The sequence below is a fragment of the Erpetoichthys calabaricus genome, chromosome 8 (assembly GCF_900747795.2).
Source record: "Erpetoichthys calabaricus chromosome 8, fErpCal1.3, whole genome shotgun sequence".
NCBI lineage: Eukaryota > Metazoa > Chordata > Cladistia > Polypteriformes > Polypteridae > Erpetoichthys > Erpetoichthys calabaricus.
Window position 1 is genome coordinate 31,063,085 of NC_041401.2, and position 16,590 is coordinate 31,079,674.

At 40.0% G+C, this 16,590-nt stretch overlaps 1 protein-coding gene across 7 annotated transcripts in view; it reads left to right on the top strand.

Moving 5' to 3' along the window:
• Positions 1-16,590, top strand: part of LOC114655431 (RNA-binding motif, single-stranded-interacting protein 1-like) — a 510,690-nt gene that overhangs the window by 243,632 nt on the left and 250,468 nt on the right. The window contains exon 1 of one of the 7 annotated variants that reach the window (XM_051930587.1): positions 5,273-5,634. The exons of 5 other annotated variants lie outside the window; for them this stretch is intronic. In XM_051930587.1, coding sequence (XP_051786547.1) covers positions 5,584-5,634 — 51 coding nt within the window. In that variant the 5' untranslated portion in view covers positions 5,273-5,583. Of the gene's footprint in view, positions 1-5,272; positions 5,635-16,590 lie in introns of those variants that run through there. One more of the 7 variants, XM_028806411.2, reaches the window with a different exon arrangement.

Consider the following 16,590-nt stretch of genomic DNA (forward strand, 5'->3'; position numbering starts at 1 on the left):
GTAATAGATTGGGCTTCCATTAAGGGTTACATAAGAAATTTGACAAAATAAGTGGAGACCATTCAGTTCAGTTAATCAGGCTTGTTTGTTTAGCTAATAGCTAAGCTGTCCAAATATATCATCCAGATTCTTCTTAAAGGTTGTCAAGACTTTTGCATCCACTCCATGCCTCAGTAGTTTGTTCCAGATTTCCCAAAATTGTTTTGAGTAAAGGAGTGCTTCCTGGCTTCAGTCCTAAATGCTGTTCTCCGTAATTCCCTCTGGTGTCCTAAAGTATGTGGGTCACCATTAAGCTGAAAGAATTCTTCTGGTTCTACTTTAAAAGAGTGGTGGCTCTAAGGCTCGGGATCTGCACCAGCAATTGGAAGGTTGCCGGTTCGATTCCTCTAAATGCCACAAGTGATTCCACTCCGCTGGATCCTTGAGCAAGACCCGAAACGTGCAATTGCTCCATCCTGGGTATGATGTTAACCTGCATCCAGCTCAGCAAGCAGGTCCTTCAACTTGCAGGGACAACTCAGGGGGTTGGTGGCAAGATTAGTACTCTAGCCACTGTAAAAAAAAAAAAAAAAAACTCACACTGTTCCATTCCATGTAGTGTGGTGTAGTCTTGGGTCCTGATTTGGGATCCTGGGGTGGTTTGTTGTGTGGTGGGTTTCGCAAAATGCCGTATCAGTGCATGCTCCCAAGCTTTCTCTCTCTACTTTATTAATAATGCCTTTGTGAATTTAAATACCTGGCTTAGGTCCTCACGCAGCCTTCTCTGCTCATGACTAAACAGGGTTAATTCTCAGAGTTTGTCACAGTACGATATGTCCTGGGATCACCTACATGGTCTCCTCTGCAGAGCTACAAATGCTGATTTGTCTTTCTTGCAGTGTGGTGACCAGAACCGCACTCAATACTCCAGCTGCCACCTCACTAGTTCATCACATAGTCTCGGCATAAAGTCCCTTGATTTATATTCATCAGTTTATAACCTAACATTTTCTTTTTCTTTTTAATCACTTCTGCCACATTTTGTAGACAATGTAAACAGTATGTCAACATGAACCTGTAAGTCCTTTTCAGACATTGCTTCCTGTAGGACAGGGTCTCTCATCTTGTATTTATAAATGCTATTCCAGTTGCCCGTGTTCGTTCCTGCCAAGCACCCTATGTTGCCAGCAGTATGCTCCACCCCACCATAGCCCGGAACTGGATTCTTTTGTAGGATTAAACAGATTTGGGAGTATGCATGAGAGTGTTCCATGACATCCTGGCACCCTCAGTGTGCCCAGTGCACAACTCTGCATGACGCTGTAGTGGATTATGTGCATTTCAGAATGTTTATGTATGGCTACTTTGTGATGATGCTAACCATGTGTAGTGACATAGAAAATGAAAAAGTAGTTTAAATCTAAATGAAAGCAATTTTTATACAGATAGGTAAAGTGTTGCGACTCCTCCATTTAATGTTCAGATGAAACAAAAAATCAAATTAAGGACTTCTGGCATTCATTGACAGTCCTCGCAGCTCTCTGTGAGCATCCAAGGCTTCTGGATGTGGGAGCTTTGTCCACCTGAGAAGCTGGTCCTAAAATGATTGCCAGATTCTGGTTAGACAGCAATATATATATATATATATATATATATATATATATATATATATATATATATATATATATATATATGTGTGTGTGTGTGTACAGAATGGACTGGAAGAGGCTTGCGGCTTTATATTGAAAGTGACAGCTGGCTTCTTGTAGAGGGGGCAGTTCTCCTCCACTTTGCTTTAGAGATGGAAATGGAAACTGGGTTAGTAGTCGGCTCGCGTGCATTTTCCATCACCAAGACCCATGAGACACTTGCAAAGCTTCTGTGTGTGACTATATATGACATAAATAAGATGACATAGCAAGTGTGACAAATAGTGGGAGACCCTTCAGTCCATCAGGCTTGTTTACTTAGCTAATAGCTAAATTATCCCAATACTGCCACAGTACGACAGGCCCTGGAATGCACTTGTTTCCTCTTCACTGCACCCCTACACAGACCGAGTGTCCACTTTAATAAGTTTCTGCTCTTCCTATGTGATTCAGTGCTCAGTCATCATATGAGCTGGCCGCTTCGTTTAAATCAAGTTAACAACAGAAAGTGTGTGTGCGTGTGTGTGTGTGTATGCAATTCATAGAGAAAACTGACAGGCATGAAAATTTAAGAGACTTTAAATGTGGCACAGTTGTAGGTGCCAAACATTCTAGTATATGAACAGCAATCCTGGTAAGGGTTTCACACATGTCATTGTCATGAGTGTATCGAGTGTTGGCCAATGGCAAATCAGTGGTTATAAAACAGTTTTAAAAAAATGAGCTGACAGGTCTGATACAATTTGTGCATTGTAGCAGGCAAGTTACAGTCATTTGGCAAACAGCTGAGTACCGGAATGGTGCCAAGGGGCATATCAGACTGTGCAGCTCATCATACTGTGCCCACAAGGAGCAGCTGACGACTAACATGACTTCCACTCATGCCAGTGTAAGCAAAAGTCTGTGCATCTCTCCTGATGAGTGTCTATAAATGTTGGCTGCGAGTGGTTTTGGTTTAATGCTGTGGGGTCGAACACATCAACATCACTGATGATCATGAGCATCATAAAATGGCAGCAACTTACCCTCAGGGAATGGCCTTATCGGGGAAGATAGTGAATACCACCTGTCCTAAGTCTAGGATAGCCCAGGAATGGTTCAGGAACATGATGGTGAAATCAGCCAAAGCAACTGCCTCCTCAGTCACCACACTTGAATACACAGAGAGATAAATGTAAAAAGTTCATTTGATGAATACTGTGTAGAGGATAGATATGCAGGCAGTGTGGCATACTGTGTGACCCTGAGCAAGTCACTTCACCTGCCTGTGCTCTAATTGAAAACACAAAAGAAATATACCCAAACGTCTCTCAAACGGAGTAAGGGATTAAGGTATCAGCCAAATAATAATTAACAGATAGGTTAAGTGGCACTATATAAAAGATAGATACAATGAAAGTTAATAAAAGGAATAGTAGGACTACAATGTTATAACGACTGAGCCTACTGTGTTCTGATATAGTACACACAAATATGTATAAGGTCTAGAGTTATAAAATAGCTGTGTCAGCATTTCTCTGCTAAGGAAAAATAGGTGAGCTAAGTTTATGTTGAAAAATTAAAATATATTTTTTTAACATAATGCTATTAGTTGATGAAAGCACAATAGCCTTGTTTTTTCTATTATTCTTTATCATCGATTTATTGTGCAATTTCTGTTTTCCCATATATAATATACAGTACATACATGATCTTCTTTTTCTAAAGCTTCTCCAGCTTTCACGTGGGGTTGCTATATCTAACCAGCCTCCTCCACTCTCATCTATCATACACTTCCTGGCTTGAAACCTCTTTCTCCCTTAGCCCCCCCTTCACACAGTCCATCCACTTTCTCTTTGGTCGTCATCTTCATCTCCGCCCTGACACTTCCATATCTATGATTATTCTCCCCACATTGTTTACCACACTACTTGTGACATGCCCATGCCACTTTGGCCATCTTTCCTGAAATTGTCTTTTTTGAGACTTCCCCAGTTTTATCTGCACCTCTTATTTTCTCATTCCTGATCTTATCTATTTTTGTACTTCATACATCTCAACATCCTTGTTTCTTTAGCGTCCATTTTCTTTTCATGCACATTTTTATCTGCCCATGTTGCTGATGTATACAACAGTGCTAGTCTGACCACTGTTTTATACTATAATATACATAACTGTAACTATTAGAATAGGGTTTATCATAGAACAGATCTCTGTATAATGAAAATGGCATTTTAATACATAAAACTTAATTTTCCATGCATTAGGTTTAACTAGAAGGCACATTATAAACTGTGAACATATGATTATTGCTGTTTTGTGGTAAATGCTCTTCCAGTTTTTTTAAACAAGTAAAGAACTCTGTTGACATACTGTGTATGTTTTACATTTGTAATATAGGCAGGCTATGTGGTGCACAGAGGGTGTGACAAGAAAGGATTGAAGTAGCAACTCCACAGCATGTGCATGATAATCCAGTGACTGTGCCACAAGACCTTACTGTTCATCTATTATTATTCTCAATCTTATATACCACATATCTCAGCCTTCCAATGAGAAGTAAACCTAACTCTCTGTGGTCATAGATGGCACCTGGACATCTTTCATATCCCAATGCCCTGGCTAAACTGCCTACCCTGACCATTCGGGCCCCTAATCATCCCCTGTGTTCCCCTTATCGGCTAACTATCTCTCTCACCCCTTCATCACCTTATGGCTAATGTGTTATGAGCGTACTGGTGCAGCACATTTAGTGGAGGCTGTGAAATGATTTCCCACTGTCAATGTAAAACACTTTTGAGTGGGTTAGAAAAGAGCTATATTAATATTATTGCTTTTACTACGCAGTGCCTGCCTTATGGAAGGATTATAAAAGTGCTTTTACACATGAATACCAAACATGTTTATACAGACACATGTATACACTTTTACATATACTGTTTTATTATGAAACTTTGTTCAATGTTGCTGTGAAGCATTTGAATTTTCCCTCGGCCTTCAAAAAGTACTATCTAGGAATATTGTTTACTATACAATGAACACTTAATGGAACACTGTCTAAAATATTTATATTTATGTGAGATGTGTATCTTTGTTTGAATACACATTATATAAAAGGCATATTAAATTTGTTGTATGTTTTTAATTTTCACCCAGTATCAGTTTCTGAAAACGTGTTTAAAAGTGCCCGCGTGTGTATATGTAGCGCATTGGTACAAAGACTATGCTGTATTCTCGTTTAAACTTGTTTTCCGAGTCCTGCGTGGTGCTCGTGGTAGCCCACACTTTACCTTTCAGTATGCGTGGATCTTATTAGCCGGGGTTGTTTCTGTGCGCTTCTAACCAAGGAGACAGGAAGAGCTGATAGCTGCTTTATGGTATGGAATGTGTGGCATGCATGCCGGAAAGAACCAATGCACTCAAGGGGGGGGTTAGTGCAGACTTCACGGCTAGGTGTTTTTTAATTAGGTACTAAATGGCACGGTCACTCATTATATAAGTATTGATAGAAATTAATTGTCTTTTTTTCCATTTTTGAACGTTCTAAAAGTTAAGTAGTCCTTGGGAAAGCCTATTGGAATATTCGCCGTACACCCCTAGATTCCTCATCCGCGTGGTATAGTCCGGAGTAGGTGGGATCCTCGGTTGAAGCGCTCTAAACGTAGATCAATGAACTCAGCTAAATAAACTGGTTGGGCAATCAAAGTTGGGATTGAATCTAGGTTACACTGTCACTTTGCGTACTAGACTGGCAACTGGAAGTAACCACAACAAGGAGGATTTACCGGGACCCGTCTGATTACCTTTAACTCTATCTGGTATAGAGTGCGTTTTGCAACTTTTTTGTTTTTGTTCCGAGTCTGAAACCTTTGGATACAAGAAAAAAATTAATAATTAAATAACTAAAGGCAGGGAGAGCAAGCGAGCGAGCTAGGAGGAGAACAGTTCTGTGACAGAGGCGACTGAAAATTTAGGAATGATCTTTGCAAATACAGTGAATCCCGTGAGGACGACGTATCGCAAGCAGGTAAGCATTTTTTAACTTTCCGTCCTTCGTGTGTGCGTCGAAGTTCGATTGGCATTTTCCTTTAACCCTCGAGTTTTCCGCGGGCACCCCCCCTCGCCCGCCGCCCCCCCTTCATCTGCCCTGTTTGCTTTGACTTTGTCGCCAGCGGGGATGAGATCCGTCGACCGCCCGCTAAAGTTGAGGGAGCCGTGCAGCACAACTGTCATCTGCCCTTCCAAAACGCGGCCACCATGGCTCGGGATGCTGGCGACTGTGCAGAAAAAAATGGCACCATTTAAATTTGTAACAGAAAAAAAAACGTAAACTGTGACCTCCTTTTAAAGACGTCTTTCTGTCTGTGTATGGACGTCCGGCGCTTTCTGATCGTGTCTGTACGCTTAGCGACATCAGGAGGATCCTTTTCAGAATTAATACATGCTTTGTTTTATGAATGTTGGTACTATTTCTACTCAGTTTGACGTAAGCGTTTCTCGGAAGAAAGTGTTTTGTTTCTCGATCTCCAGTTACATAGATGGAAGTGCAACGCTGCAGTCGCTTCAATTGCACGTTTAGTTCAATCTGAGGGGGTCACCGCTAGTTTGGCTTTGTTTGCAGGTAATCGATGTGAATATCAAGGGCTTTTATTTTCTTGGATTGTCGTGGATATGTGTGTGAGCATGCCCAGCGATGGACTGGCATCCCGGCCAAGGCAGCTTTCAGCTCTATGCTACCCTGGTGTGCAGAAGACGGATGGAGGCATGTTTTAGGAAGCAAGCGGGGTAGAATGTAGACCCCCGTGATTTGTGAGTGGGGGGAGGGTTAGGGGGCAATCATGATCGTTGTGAATTTGTTGGATTGTTATATACTTTAATTCAATGATTATTTTTAAAGATGTTTACTAGGGAGTACTCTGTGGGCATAGACGGTGGGGGTTATACGGGGATTAGGGGTGTACTGCGATTATTAAAAGGAGATCGTAAAATATATTGTTTTGAGTTGTATATCTGTTAACATGTGAATACTTTAAACAAGAAATGCACATATTTTTTTAACAGTTTAAGACGATCGTTTCTTTTGTTAAGTTTACTGTTCCTTTTGCCACTAGATATTTAATCGTGTAGTAAAACTCCGTACCTGTATCCTTATGTACACGTGCGACTGTTTCATTTTTTTTACAAGGGGTACATTTACATATGAATACTGGCAGATGGCAGCTTGTAAAGAACGCTTTCCGTGCCCAGGTTTTGGAATCAGTCGTTCTATTTATTTATTTATTTGTCGATCTATTTATTTCATTATTTTACTGGTTAAAAAGGTTGCAACAATGTGAAGCACCTCGGGGCTCTGCGGATGCATTTGTTTGCTGTCACAGCACCACAGGGTGTTCGGAGCCAAATGAGAAGCCTGGGAGGGCGTGGCCTACTTACTGGAAGCGCTGCGCGTTCTATGTGCGGATATGACCGACTCTCGCTCTGGAGCCGGCTGATAAAATGCCTTTTTTTCGTCCTTCTAAACCCTGAGCTTTTTACACTTTGAGACCTCCAGGGGGGTTCAATCGTCTTAACAGAACCAGGAAAACAAACAGGCTTTCAATGTCTCAAAAGGGTTTTCTGAAGATGTGAGCGTTTGGGCAGTGAAAGGGAAACAAAACCTCGGGCAACCTGGCATTTTGCCTCAAAGGTTCCCATTGTGTCCACTTTTAGCCGGCAGATAGCGAAGCCCTTCTAGCAATCGAGCTCGGTGGGTCATATGATTGTTGAGACGGGGCTCTGCCCAAGGATCGGGCGCGCAGTCCTGACACATGATGTCATGAGGGCTAAAACAAGAAGAGGGTGGCTGCGCCTCTCCAGCCTCCTGTCTCTTGCACTTTCCAGACACTTGCTTCTAATTAGGAATCTGTTTTGTGGAAAGGAGCACGCAGATATGCTTTTGCATATTGTGCAGATGTTTCGAGGTAAATACGCTCTTTCTCACACAGGCACACACGTATATGTGCCATATGCATGTGTAAAAGTAAGTACACCCCCGGTAGTTGTTGAGTCTTTCAACATATTTGATCAGGCAAGCAGTGGATCTTTATGCAAACAGTGCCAACAGATAAAGGGGAAATCCTTTAGTACAGACGCTGCCCTGGGACCCCCCCAGTGGCTGCAGGTTTTTGTTCCACCAGTTTCACAATCAGTGATAATAATTGATCTGATTTAATTAGCTGGCCTTTTTTCCTATTCTCTTATTTTGCATTCATTTTACATGTACTGTATAACACATTTAGAAATATGGGTGTTTTTGCTATAGCTTGAAATGCTTAACTTTTTGTTTCCCCATTATTTAACCCTTTTTCTGTGTAGTTTGCTCCCTTCATTGTGTCCTAATAATGACAATTTAAGAAAGAGCTGAGCAGACACTGGGGCAAACAGCGCTGAATGACTTCAGCTTCAGAACCACATATTAGTAAATAATGGATTATTAATTAACCAGAACACCAGGAAAAGCAGAATCAAAGTCAAGATGAAAGTATTCTTAAAAAGCAAAAAAAAAAAAAAGTTACACTGTCCCTATATAAAACTGCTTAATACATTAACATAAAAGTTTACCAAACTTAGTTTTGTACAGCGATTTGGGAGCAAAGCAGAAATGTCATTAGCGGGGGAACAGCAGCTCACTTAAATAGGCTAGGAGTCCAATTAAAAACAGCACATGATTGAAACAAAAACCAGCAGCCACAGTGTGTCCCCAGGACCGATTTTGAAGAAGCACTGCTTTATTAAAAACACAAAAAAAAAGGATTTTTTTAAAATCATTTATTTGACAAAGGTATTAATAGGTGTCATGTCTCCTGGAGGGAAAAGTAATTCCATCCTTGATCTCAGAAGCTGGTATTGCCCCCCGTGAGTAGAAATGACTTCTTGTAGACGTTTTGCATAAATACCAGCCCCTGACATCGGCGTGGTAAAGGTTCTGAGCACTCCTGCATACAAAATTCCTTCAGTTGAAAAAGTTTGAATTAACATAAGCTGTCCTAATTTGTAAGAAATGTGATCATTTACTTTATGAGGTACAAATGTATAATAAACAAGAATAGTTGTGTAATATATAGTTGAGATATTAAGATCTGTGCTTTAATTTAAATGTCTAAATATTCTTGATTGTAATAAAAACTTATTTTTGACCGTCTGATAGAGGTAGGTCCTTAGTGGGCTAGATCTCTAGTAAAGGATCAAAAATAAAGTGCTATTTGTAATCACTGACCTTGAAACAGTCTAAAACGACACTCCACATGCTTATGTTTGACATTTGTCATTTTTAACCTTCTGAGAGTGACCCTTGGAGGGCTAGACCCACTGATAAAGACTCAAATGATGAACATGATAATATTTTTGGTATACCGCAACCTCAAAAAGGCATAAAACTATATTCCACATGTCTCTATTACAGATCTCCATTTTTTCAAGGGTTTGTCGAAAGTTGTAACTTTGACCCCTCATATACCCCATTAGGGGGTGAACCCCTGGGGTTAGTTGATGTGACATGCAGAAGTTCAAGTCCTTCTGAACGTTGTTGCTGAAGACACCTATTAGTTTACTTTTTATCATAAGGGTGTCATTTTCTGCACAAAGTATGGTCCATGAATGCCATAAAAATGCAGGTTTTTCAGGTGCAGAGGGCCAAAAAGTTCACATCAAGGTGAATCAAACAGTGTATCATATGTGTGGGCTTTCTCCTACTGGTGAGTGAAGAAGTGATTTCAAAGCATCTTCTTACTTCTTAACACAAGATGTTTATGGGTTTTCTTGTATGTCCTGACTGTTTCAAATTCCCGCCACATTTCAATGGGATTCAGATCAGGGCTTTGACTAAGCCGGTTCACAACCCTCTATTCCTTCTTTTTGTACCATTCCTTGGTGGATTTGCTTGTGTACTTCAGATCTTTTATAATATTGAAAAGTCCATCTTCAGTTCAGCTTCAACTTTCAGACAGATACATTCACAATCTCCTCAAGGACATGTTGATGTGATACAGAATTCATAGTTGTCTCAATAGCTCCTTAGGCAGCAAAGCAACCCTAAACCAAGTCATTTCCACCAACATGCTTCACAGTTGATGTGAAGTTCTTCTCCTGAAATACCTACTTTATTTTGCACCAAACATGTCTACTGTTACTGTATCCAAACAACTCTCTCTGATTCAGCTGTCCAGAGCACATTGCTCCAGAAGGCCAGGTCTTTACCTAGATGTTCATTTGCAAACTATAGTTTGTTCTTTTTGGACAGCAAAGGCTTTTTCCTGGCCCACCTCACATGGAACATTTTGTACAATTTCTTTCAGATTATAAATGTAGGTATTTTGGCTTTAGCTTTTGTAAGAGTTGCCTGCAGATCCTGCAATGAAATTTTGAAGTTCTTGGAGACTTCTTTTAGTATCAAATGGTCAGCTGCAGGGCTGGGATTTGCTGGGCTGGCCCGTCCTGGACAAATTAGCAGACATTTAAAATCTACGCCGCTTATAGACAGTCTTCTTTACAGTAGAATGACTGATTTCAAATGCTTTGGTGACCTTTTAAATCCCTTGCCAGATTTCAAGGCTTCCACAGCCTTCTTTCAGAGGGCCTTCAAGAGCTTTTTAGATCTTGGCATGATGAATGCAAACACATTGACAGCAAAGAGAGCACCAGACCCATAATGTCTGTGGTTTAATAAGACTTGACACTGCCTAAGGAGGTTCAAATCATCAGCACCTCATCTGGGACACTCGATTCTGATTTTGTGGATTTCAAGTGATGATAAATTTCAGGGTGAGCTTTCTTTTTCCACGTGACAAATGGAGTATTGTTGTAAATTTAGATTATGAGAATGAATAAACCATGTCAGTTTTATGTGTCATTTGTTCAAGTGAATCCCCTTTATTTGTCGGCACGGAGCACATAAAGATCTGATGTTTACCTGTTCCAATATTTTGAACAGTCAACAATTCCCATGGGGTGATCATGCTTTTTTACATGGCTATACGTACTTGTGTCCCACATCACCAAAACATGCATGTTATGGTGTTTGATGATTCCTAACTGGTCCCGGGATTGACTACTGCTACCCCCTCACTTGCTCCTGATGCTGCTAGAATGAGCTCCAGTCCCCTGACACTAAAATGGATGTGGAATGTCATGCTTATATAATGTCCCTGTGTATATATACAGAGCTGGTGCTAGCATTTGTGCTGCCCTAAGCGAAGCTGTAAATGGCGCCCACTCTCTTTATTGTGTGTGAAATCATCACTGCCAGACCTGTACAAAGAAATACGGGAGAGGCACCATGACCGAGGAGAGAAAAATATGTAGAGTTTGGATACAAAACAGCAGATTTACAAATCTGAGAATGTTGAGGGGACATTTGATTCCTTATAGCATCATTTGTTGGAAGAATAAATGATTACGGGTTTCCAGTTTGAAAAACACTTAGGATCTGGGTTACATCAACAGAGTTGCTTTATTTATTTATTTTGCATTTAATGATTCTCTATGCAAAAAAATGCAATTGGTAATTAAATTAAAACTTGGCAAATATCATCCACAGATGTTCACCACCATCTATAGAATTCATTCTTGTCAAGCTAAAAAAAAGTTCTCTGTAGTCTTGTTTTCGCTGGGAAAAAAACTCCCTAAAGTCATGAATGGGTTGAATAGTTATATTGCATTATTTGCATATGTTAGCGAGGATATGGTAAATAAGAATCATGGGTAAATGTTTAAAGATAATCGTCATACTTCTGTTTCATTTAATTTTTTTGAGTAGTTTATTAACCAAGCTCTTGTGCTTGACATGATACAGTTATGATATACAGACATACACACACACATACATATATATGTGTATATTATATGCATCTATAACATATGTTTCTTATGCTTATTTATGCATATATACATAATTTTTCAAGCCCAGTTGTTCTTCAAATCCAGGGGTCCAGAGACTGTCCAAACATTAGCTCAGAGAGCATTAGGTATACAAGGCAGCAAGCAGCTGCTGTTAGTGAACTTCTTAAAAGACTTGCTGTGCATTTCACTTTGACTAGGCACTAAGTAAAACTTCACACTTATATTATGATGGACCAAAAACAAAAGGGGGCTGCTTTATTTTGAAAAGGATTCCCTTTAAAGTAAACCTATCTTGTCAGTGCTCCACCAGTATGACCATACAGTGGTAATAGTTGTCACATTTTATTAGCCAGCGAAGCCTTTGGGCAATGTGATATTCATTAAAGAAACATGGGGTATACAGGGCATATAAATACTGAGTCCACCAAAGCACCAAAATAAAGAACTATAGAAAGAGACATACAGACCGGTGCAGTGTAAAATAAAGAGAACACATCAGTGATGCAGATGCGGACATTTTGAAGCAGTTGATCTTCATTGTACTTGTAAAGTGAAGCACAGTAGTATTCACTATGAAAAGTATGGCGTAGTGGTTAAGGCTTTGGGTTTGCAGGTTTGCAGGTCACTTCGCCTGCCCATGCTCCAATTAGAAAACCAAAAGAAACAGAACCAGTTAAATCTTAAATATTGTAAGTCGGCCTAGGTGAAAGTGTTGGCCAAATAATTAGTAATAATAAAAAGGTTCTATTTAAAGTTATTGTCTAAATATGAAATAAAGCAACTTATAATAAAGACATCATTCAATATTTTATTATGAAAATGTTCACATTAAAATGCATGTAAATTGCCAGTACTCTGGCTGTTAATAAATGCACATGGAATCAGTTGTTTTAGTCTTTAGGGGTTTTTAGGATGATATTTACCATACAAAGATTCCTTAGAAATGAATATGGACAATAAAAATTAACCTTCTTGAGTGCATTTAGCAGACAGATATGCCGGCAGTTGTTCTTTGCCATTACATAAGGAGACCTGAAATTCTGTGACTTATGAAAAGGCACGATTTAAAATGAAACTGACCAATCTGATCAGTTTAGGCAGGGATGGCATACTGCACCCGTACAGACCTTTGTGATAACATTCCCTTTACAAACACAACCGAGGAGTAAAGTTTAAAAGTATACTAACCTTTCAGGGTGCCAGAAGCTAAAATGCAGAATTGGTTTCTTAATACAGTAGCCATGACAAAGCTTCAGTGGATGTTCTCTGTTAAAAATGCCTTCTAAAGTCTAGAGGTGTGGGTGCTGATGCACTGCGGTGCACATGTCAAGGACCCCCCCGCCCCCAGCATGGTAGAAATGGGCCATGTGAAAAGACTAGTGCTTGAGGTATGGCAGCAGTCCCTCTGCATGCTTTCTATGAAACTAAGGGTCTTGTGGTGGGCTTCATTATAGAGTCATGCTTTTGAAATAAAGTGAAGCTGTCAGTGATCCAAGGGTACCTGACATGGGGTGATGTGCAGTTTTCCAGGGGATGGGTTACCTGCCAGTGCTGCACTTTCTTCCTGCTGTACTGTTTAAGAACATTCCCTATAGAAAGGCGCTATATAAAGTAGTTAACCTGCCAGTTCCGCACTTTTCTCACTCCTCCGCTGTTTAAGAAGATTCCCTATAGAAAGTGCTATATAACCTGCCAGTGCTGCACTTTCCTTCTGCCATACTGTTTAAGAACATTCACTATAGAAAGACACTGTATAATATAAAGCTACCTATGAGTACTTCTATTGCAGAAATAATTTGTACAGTTTTTCCTGTATCAGTAAATTGCCTTGGGATTGTTGAGCTGTGCTGTATAAAGTCAAATATTAAATGATGTTAGCCTCCTGGCCCTCACATTACAGAAGTAATTATTTAACACTCCACCTATAGAGCACCTTGCCGTGTTACTTACTCCTAGCAGAAAAATGCTATATGAATGAAAGTTTAAAAATAACTTAACCTGCCATTGCTCTAAAAGTAGGATATTTGGGAGCCTTTGGATTTTGTGCCTGTGCTTTTTAGACTGATGTTAGGGGTTAACACAGCACATTTATTCATAACATAATGTGCTCCAAGCCCTTTAGTCCAGTTCTCGGTCATAGGATGGCTGGAGTCCATCCTGGCAGTATTGGGCACTGGGCGGGGTGCCAGTCTGTCGCAGGACGTACTCACTCGCACTTCAAATCTGTGCGCTCATTACGTCATTAGTAATTTGTTAATCTTGTAGTTGTTTTTTACCTGAGAACTTGTCCCAGTAGTGCCCTCTGCCTGCACTCCGTGAAGAGCGCTATATGAAAATAAACTGAATTGATTGAACACACAAAGAAATATTTGCACATCATTTTTATGTGTATGGTTCCATACCATACCACCGTCAAACCTGTGTAATCCAACTTGAAGAGCATATCCTGACATCATTGGACACACGGCAGTGACCTGCCCTAGATGGAGGTGCCAGTTTATTGCAGAAAGCTGTAAATCATCCCAAGTGCTTTTTTATTTTGTATGCACATGTGTGAGGTCTTTCCATTGTGCTCTCGGCTAGCACCTTTTATTTTTCTTTTTTTCTGAGCTGTCCCAGACACACGTCCTCTCCAGACCCTCCTCGTCTTCTCCCTGCTCGCCTTCCTTTGTGTATCCATCCCCCCCCTCCATCATGTCCGCTGGCATTCCACCTAGACAGCAGTCAGACATATCCTGTTCCACTTTCTGAGAATTTGCATGTCGTCAACAGTTTAGCTTTTTTTATTTAAACTGTATTTAAAAAAAAAAATTAAAAAAAATGATTTGCTATCCCATTTGGTTCAAGAATATTTAAGGCTTAAAAAAATTGGAATGTAGACGATTTTGTGTGCAGGGGTTTGAGGAATTTTCTTCTTCTGGTAATGAACAGGGAGAATGCAGGTCGACCCGGAGAGCGGCGCTGATTAAGGCAGCGTTTACCTCAGCGAGGCCATCAAGTTTAATTAGACCATCATAGCGTAAGAAATCCGAGAACGGAGAGAGGCAATTTGACCCACAAGATTTGTTCAGTTTGGTGCCAGCTGGAAGATTTAGCATGTAGGCCGGGTAAGTGCCGGTGGTAATCCAGGGGGTGTTTTTTTGGGGGGGGGGGGGGGCACGCAGGTCCTGTGCAAGTTTGTAAGGGGGGAAAAAGAAACCCTTTTGGGAATCCTTGGGTGAGCCGATTTCCTTTGCTCTGGGCAGGATTTTCTCTTTCTTTAACTCAGTCCTGCTCGCTTGGCAGCACTGGCCTTCCCAAAGGGTAACAGGCTTCAGTCATTCTGGACTGCATTGTTTTTTGGAGTCTTTTATTAGAATAATAATAATAAAAAAAATTGTGATCTATTTAACATTCATTCTTCCGTTTTTCTAAGCCACTTCTATGGGAAGCCTTTGTGTTGAACAGCAGAATTGGGCACAAAGCAGGACCCAAACCTGGATGGTGTGCCAGGCCATCACAAAACAGACTAGCTGCAGCCTTCCAGAGCTCCACTCTCTTGAGGAGCCAATCAAATTGTACACATCCTATGCTGTTTAGTATCCTTTGCATTGTATGTCAGTGATATTATGCAGTACTTCTGGTCATCTGCATCTTTCTCCAAACACCTATTTTGAAGGCATACCTTGCACTTTGTTCTCATAAAACATGCTTACACTCCAGTTAATGGAATATTCCACCCAGAGATTTTTTTATCCATTACTTAGCCTGTGTTTGTAGATATGGCTAAAAAAAATTGCTATCCTCATGTTTTATGTATAACTGGCTACGATACCTGTTGAAGACCATTATTGAATAATTCAAAAATATTTGCTATCTCTTGCCCTAAGTGTACCTTCAGTGTCTTTCCTCTGTATTTCCATGTGAGTAAACATCTCTTCACCGACGCTCCCTCTCTCGAGTAGGCCAAAGCCTCCTTCTCAGACTCTGCCTTTCTTGCCCTTTGTCAGGTTTTATACTTGCCGTCTTTAAAAGCTGCTCTCTCAGCATGCCTCATACACCTTTACTCCTCCTTGTGTGTCTCACACTCACACTTCCTCTTTAGTTCCATCACCAAAACCAAACCGACCAATCAGATTGCTTAGAGGGACAGGCCGCACAGATGTTAGTGTTTTATTATATAGCAGATGAAAGTAACAAAGTTCCTTGTGCAGTAGGTGTCACTTGTGACTAACATTGAACAAAAGCAAACCATGTCAAAATGTCCATGTAGAAAATTCCAGTTACTCATGTGCATGTCAGGTACCCAGTCATATATTTACTGCATCTTAAGCATGTGTATTTTTGCTAAAATATTTTTTAAAAAGTCTGAATTAGCATACGCCATCCTAATTGTGGATCTTCATAACTAATGTAATAATTTACTTCATGAGGTTGAAGTACATAATAAACAAATCTAAATATTCTCAATTGTAATAAAAATGTTTTCACCCTGTGGTAGTGGTCCATGTATGGGCTGGATCCTTAATAAAGGTTCAAAAATCAAAAACAACATCATATTCATAATCAATGATCTTGAAATAGTCTAAAATGATACCCCATATGCTTAGGTTTGAAAGTTGTCATTTTTAACCTTCTAGGAGTGGCTCTTAGCAAGCTAGGACCACCATCATATTTCTGATCAGTAAATTCAAAATAACAAAAAAATGATACTCTGTATGCCTTTAATGCTGATGCCCATTTTTTACAATATTTTGTGAAAAGGAGTCAATTTGACCCCTTGTATCCTATTGAGATGTGAACCCTCGGGGTTGATTGATGTGGCAGGCACAACTTCAATTCCTTTAGATCACTTTTGCTGAAGACACCTACTGGTTTACCTCTTTATGATAAAGATGTAATTTCTTTCACAAAGTATGGTCCAAATATGGTGTAATTTTTAAATTTTTTTTTTTGGAACAAAATCTCAAAAAAGCTTGATGTATTGCATAAGAAGAGTTGAATGGTATATCACATGTGGGAGTTTTCTTGTACCATTGAGTCAGGAGGCACTGAACGAAAAAACTGATGTGACTTCAAAATGTTTATAAGTAATTTTTTATAAACACAGTAAACCATTTCCAGAAAA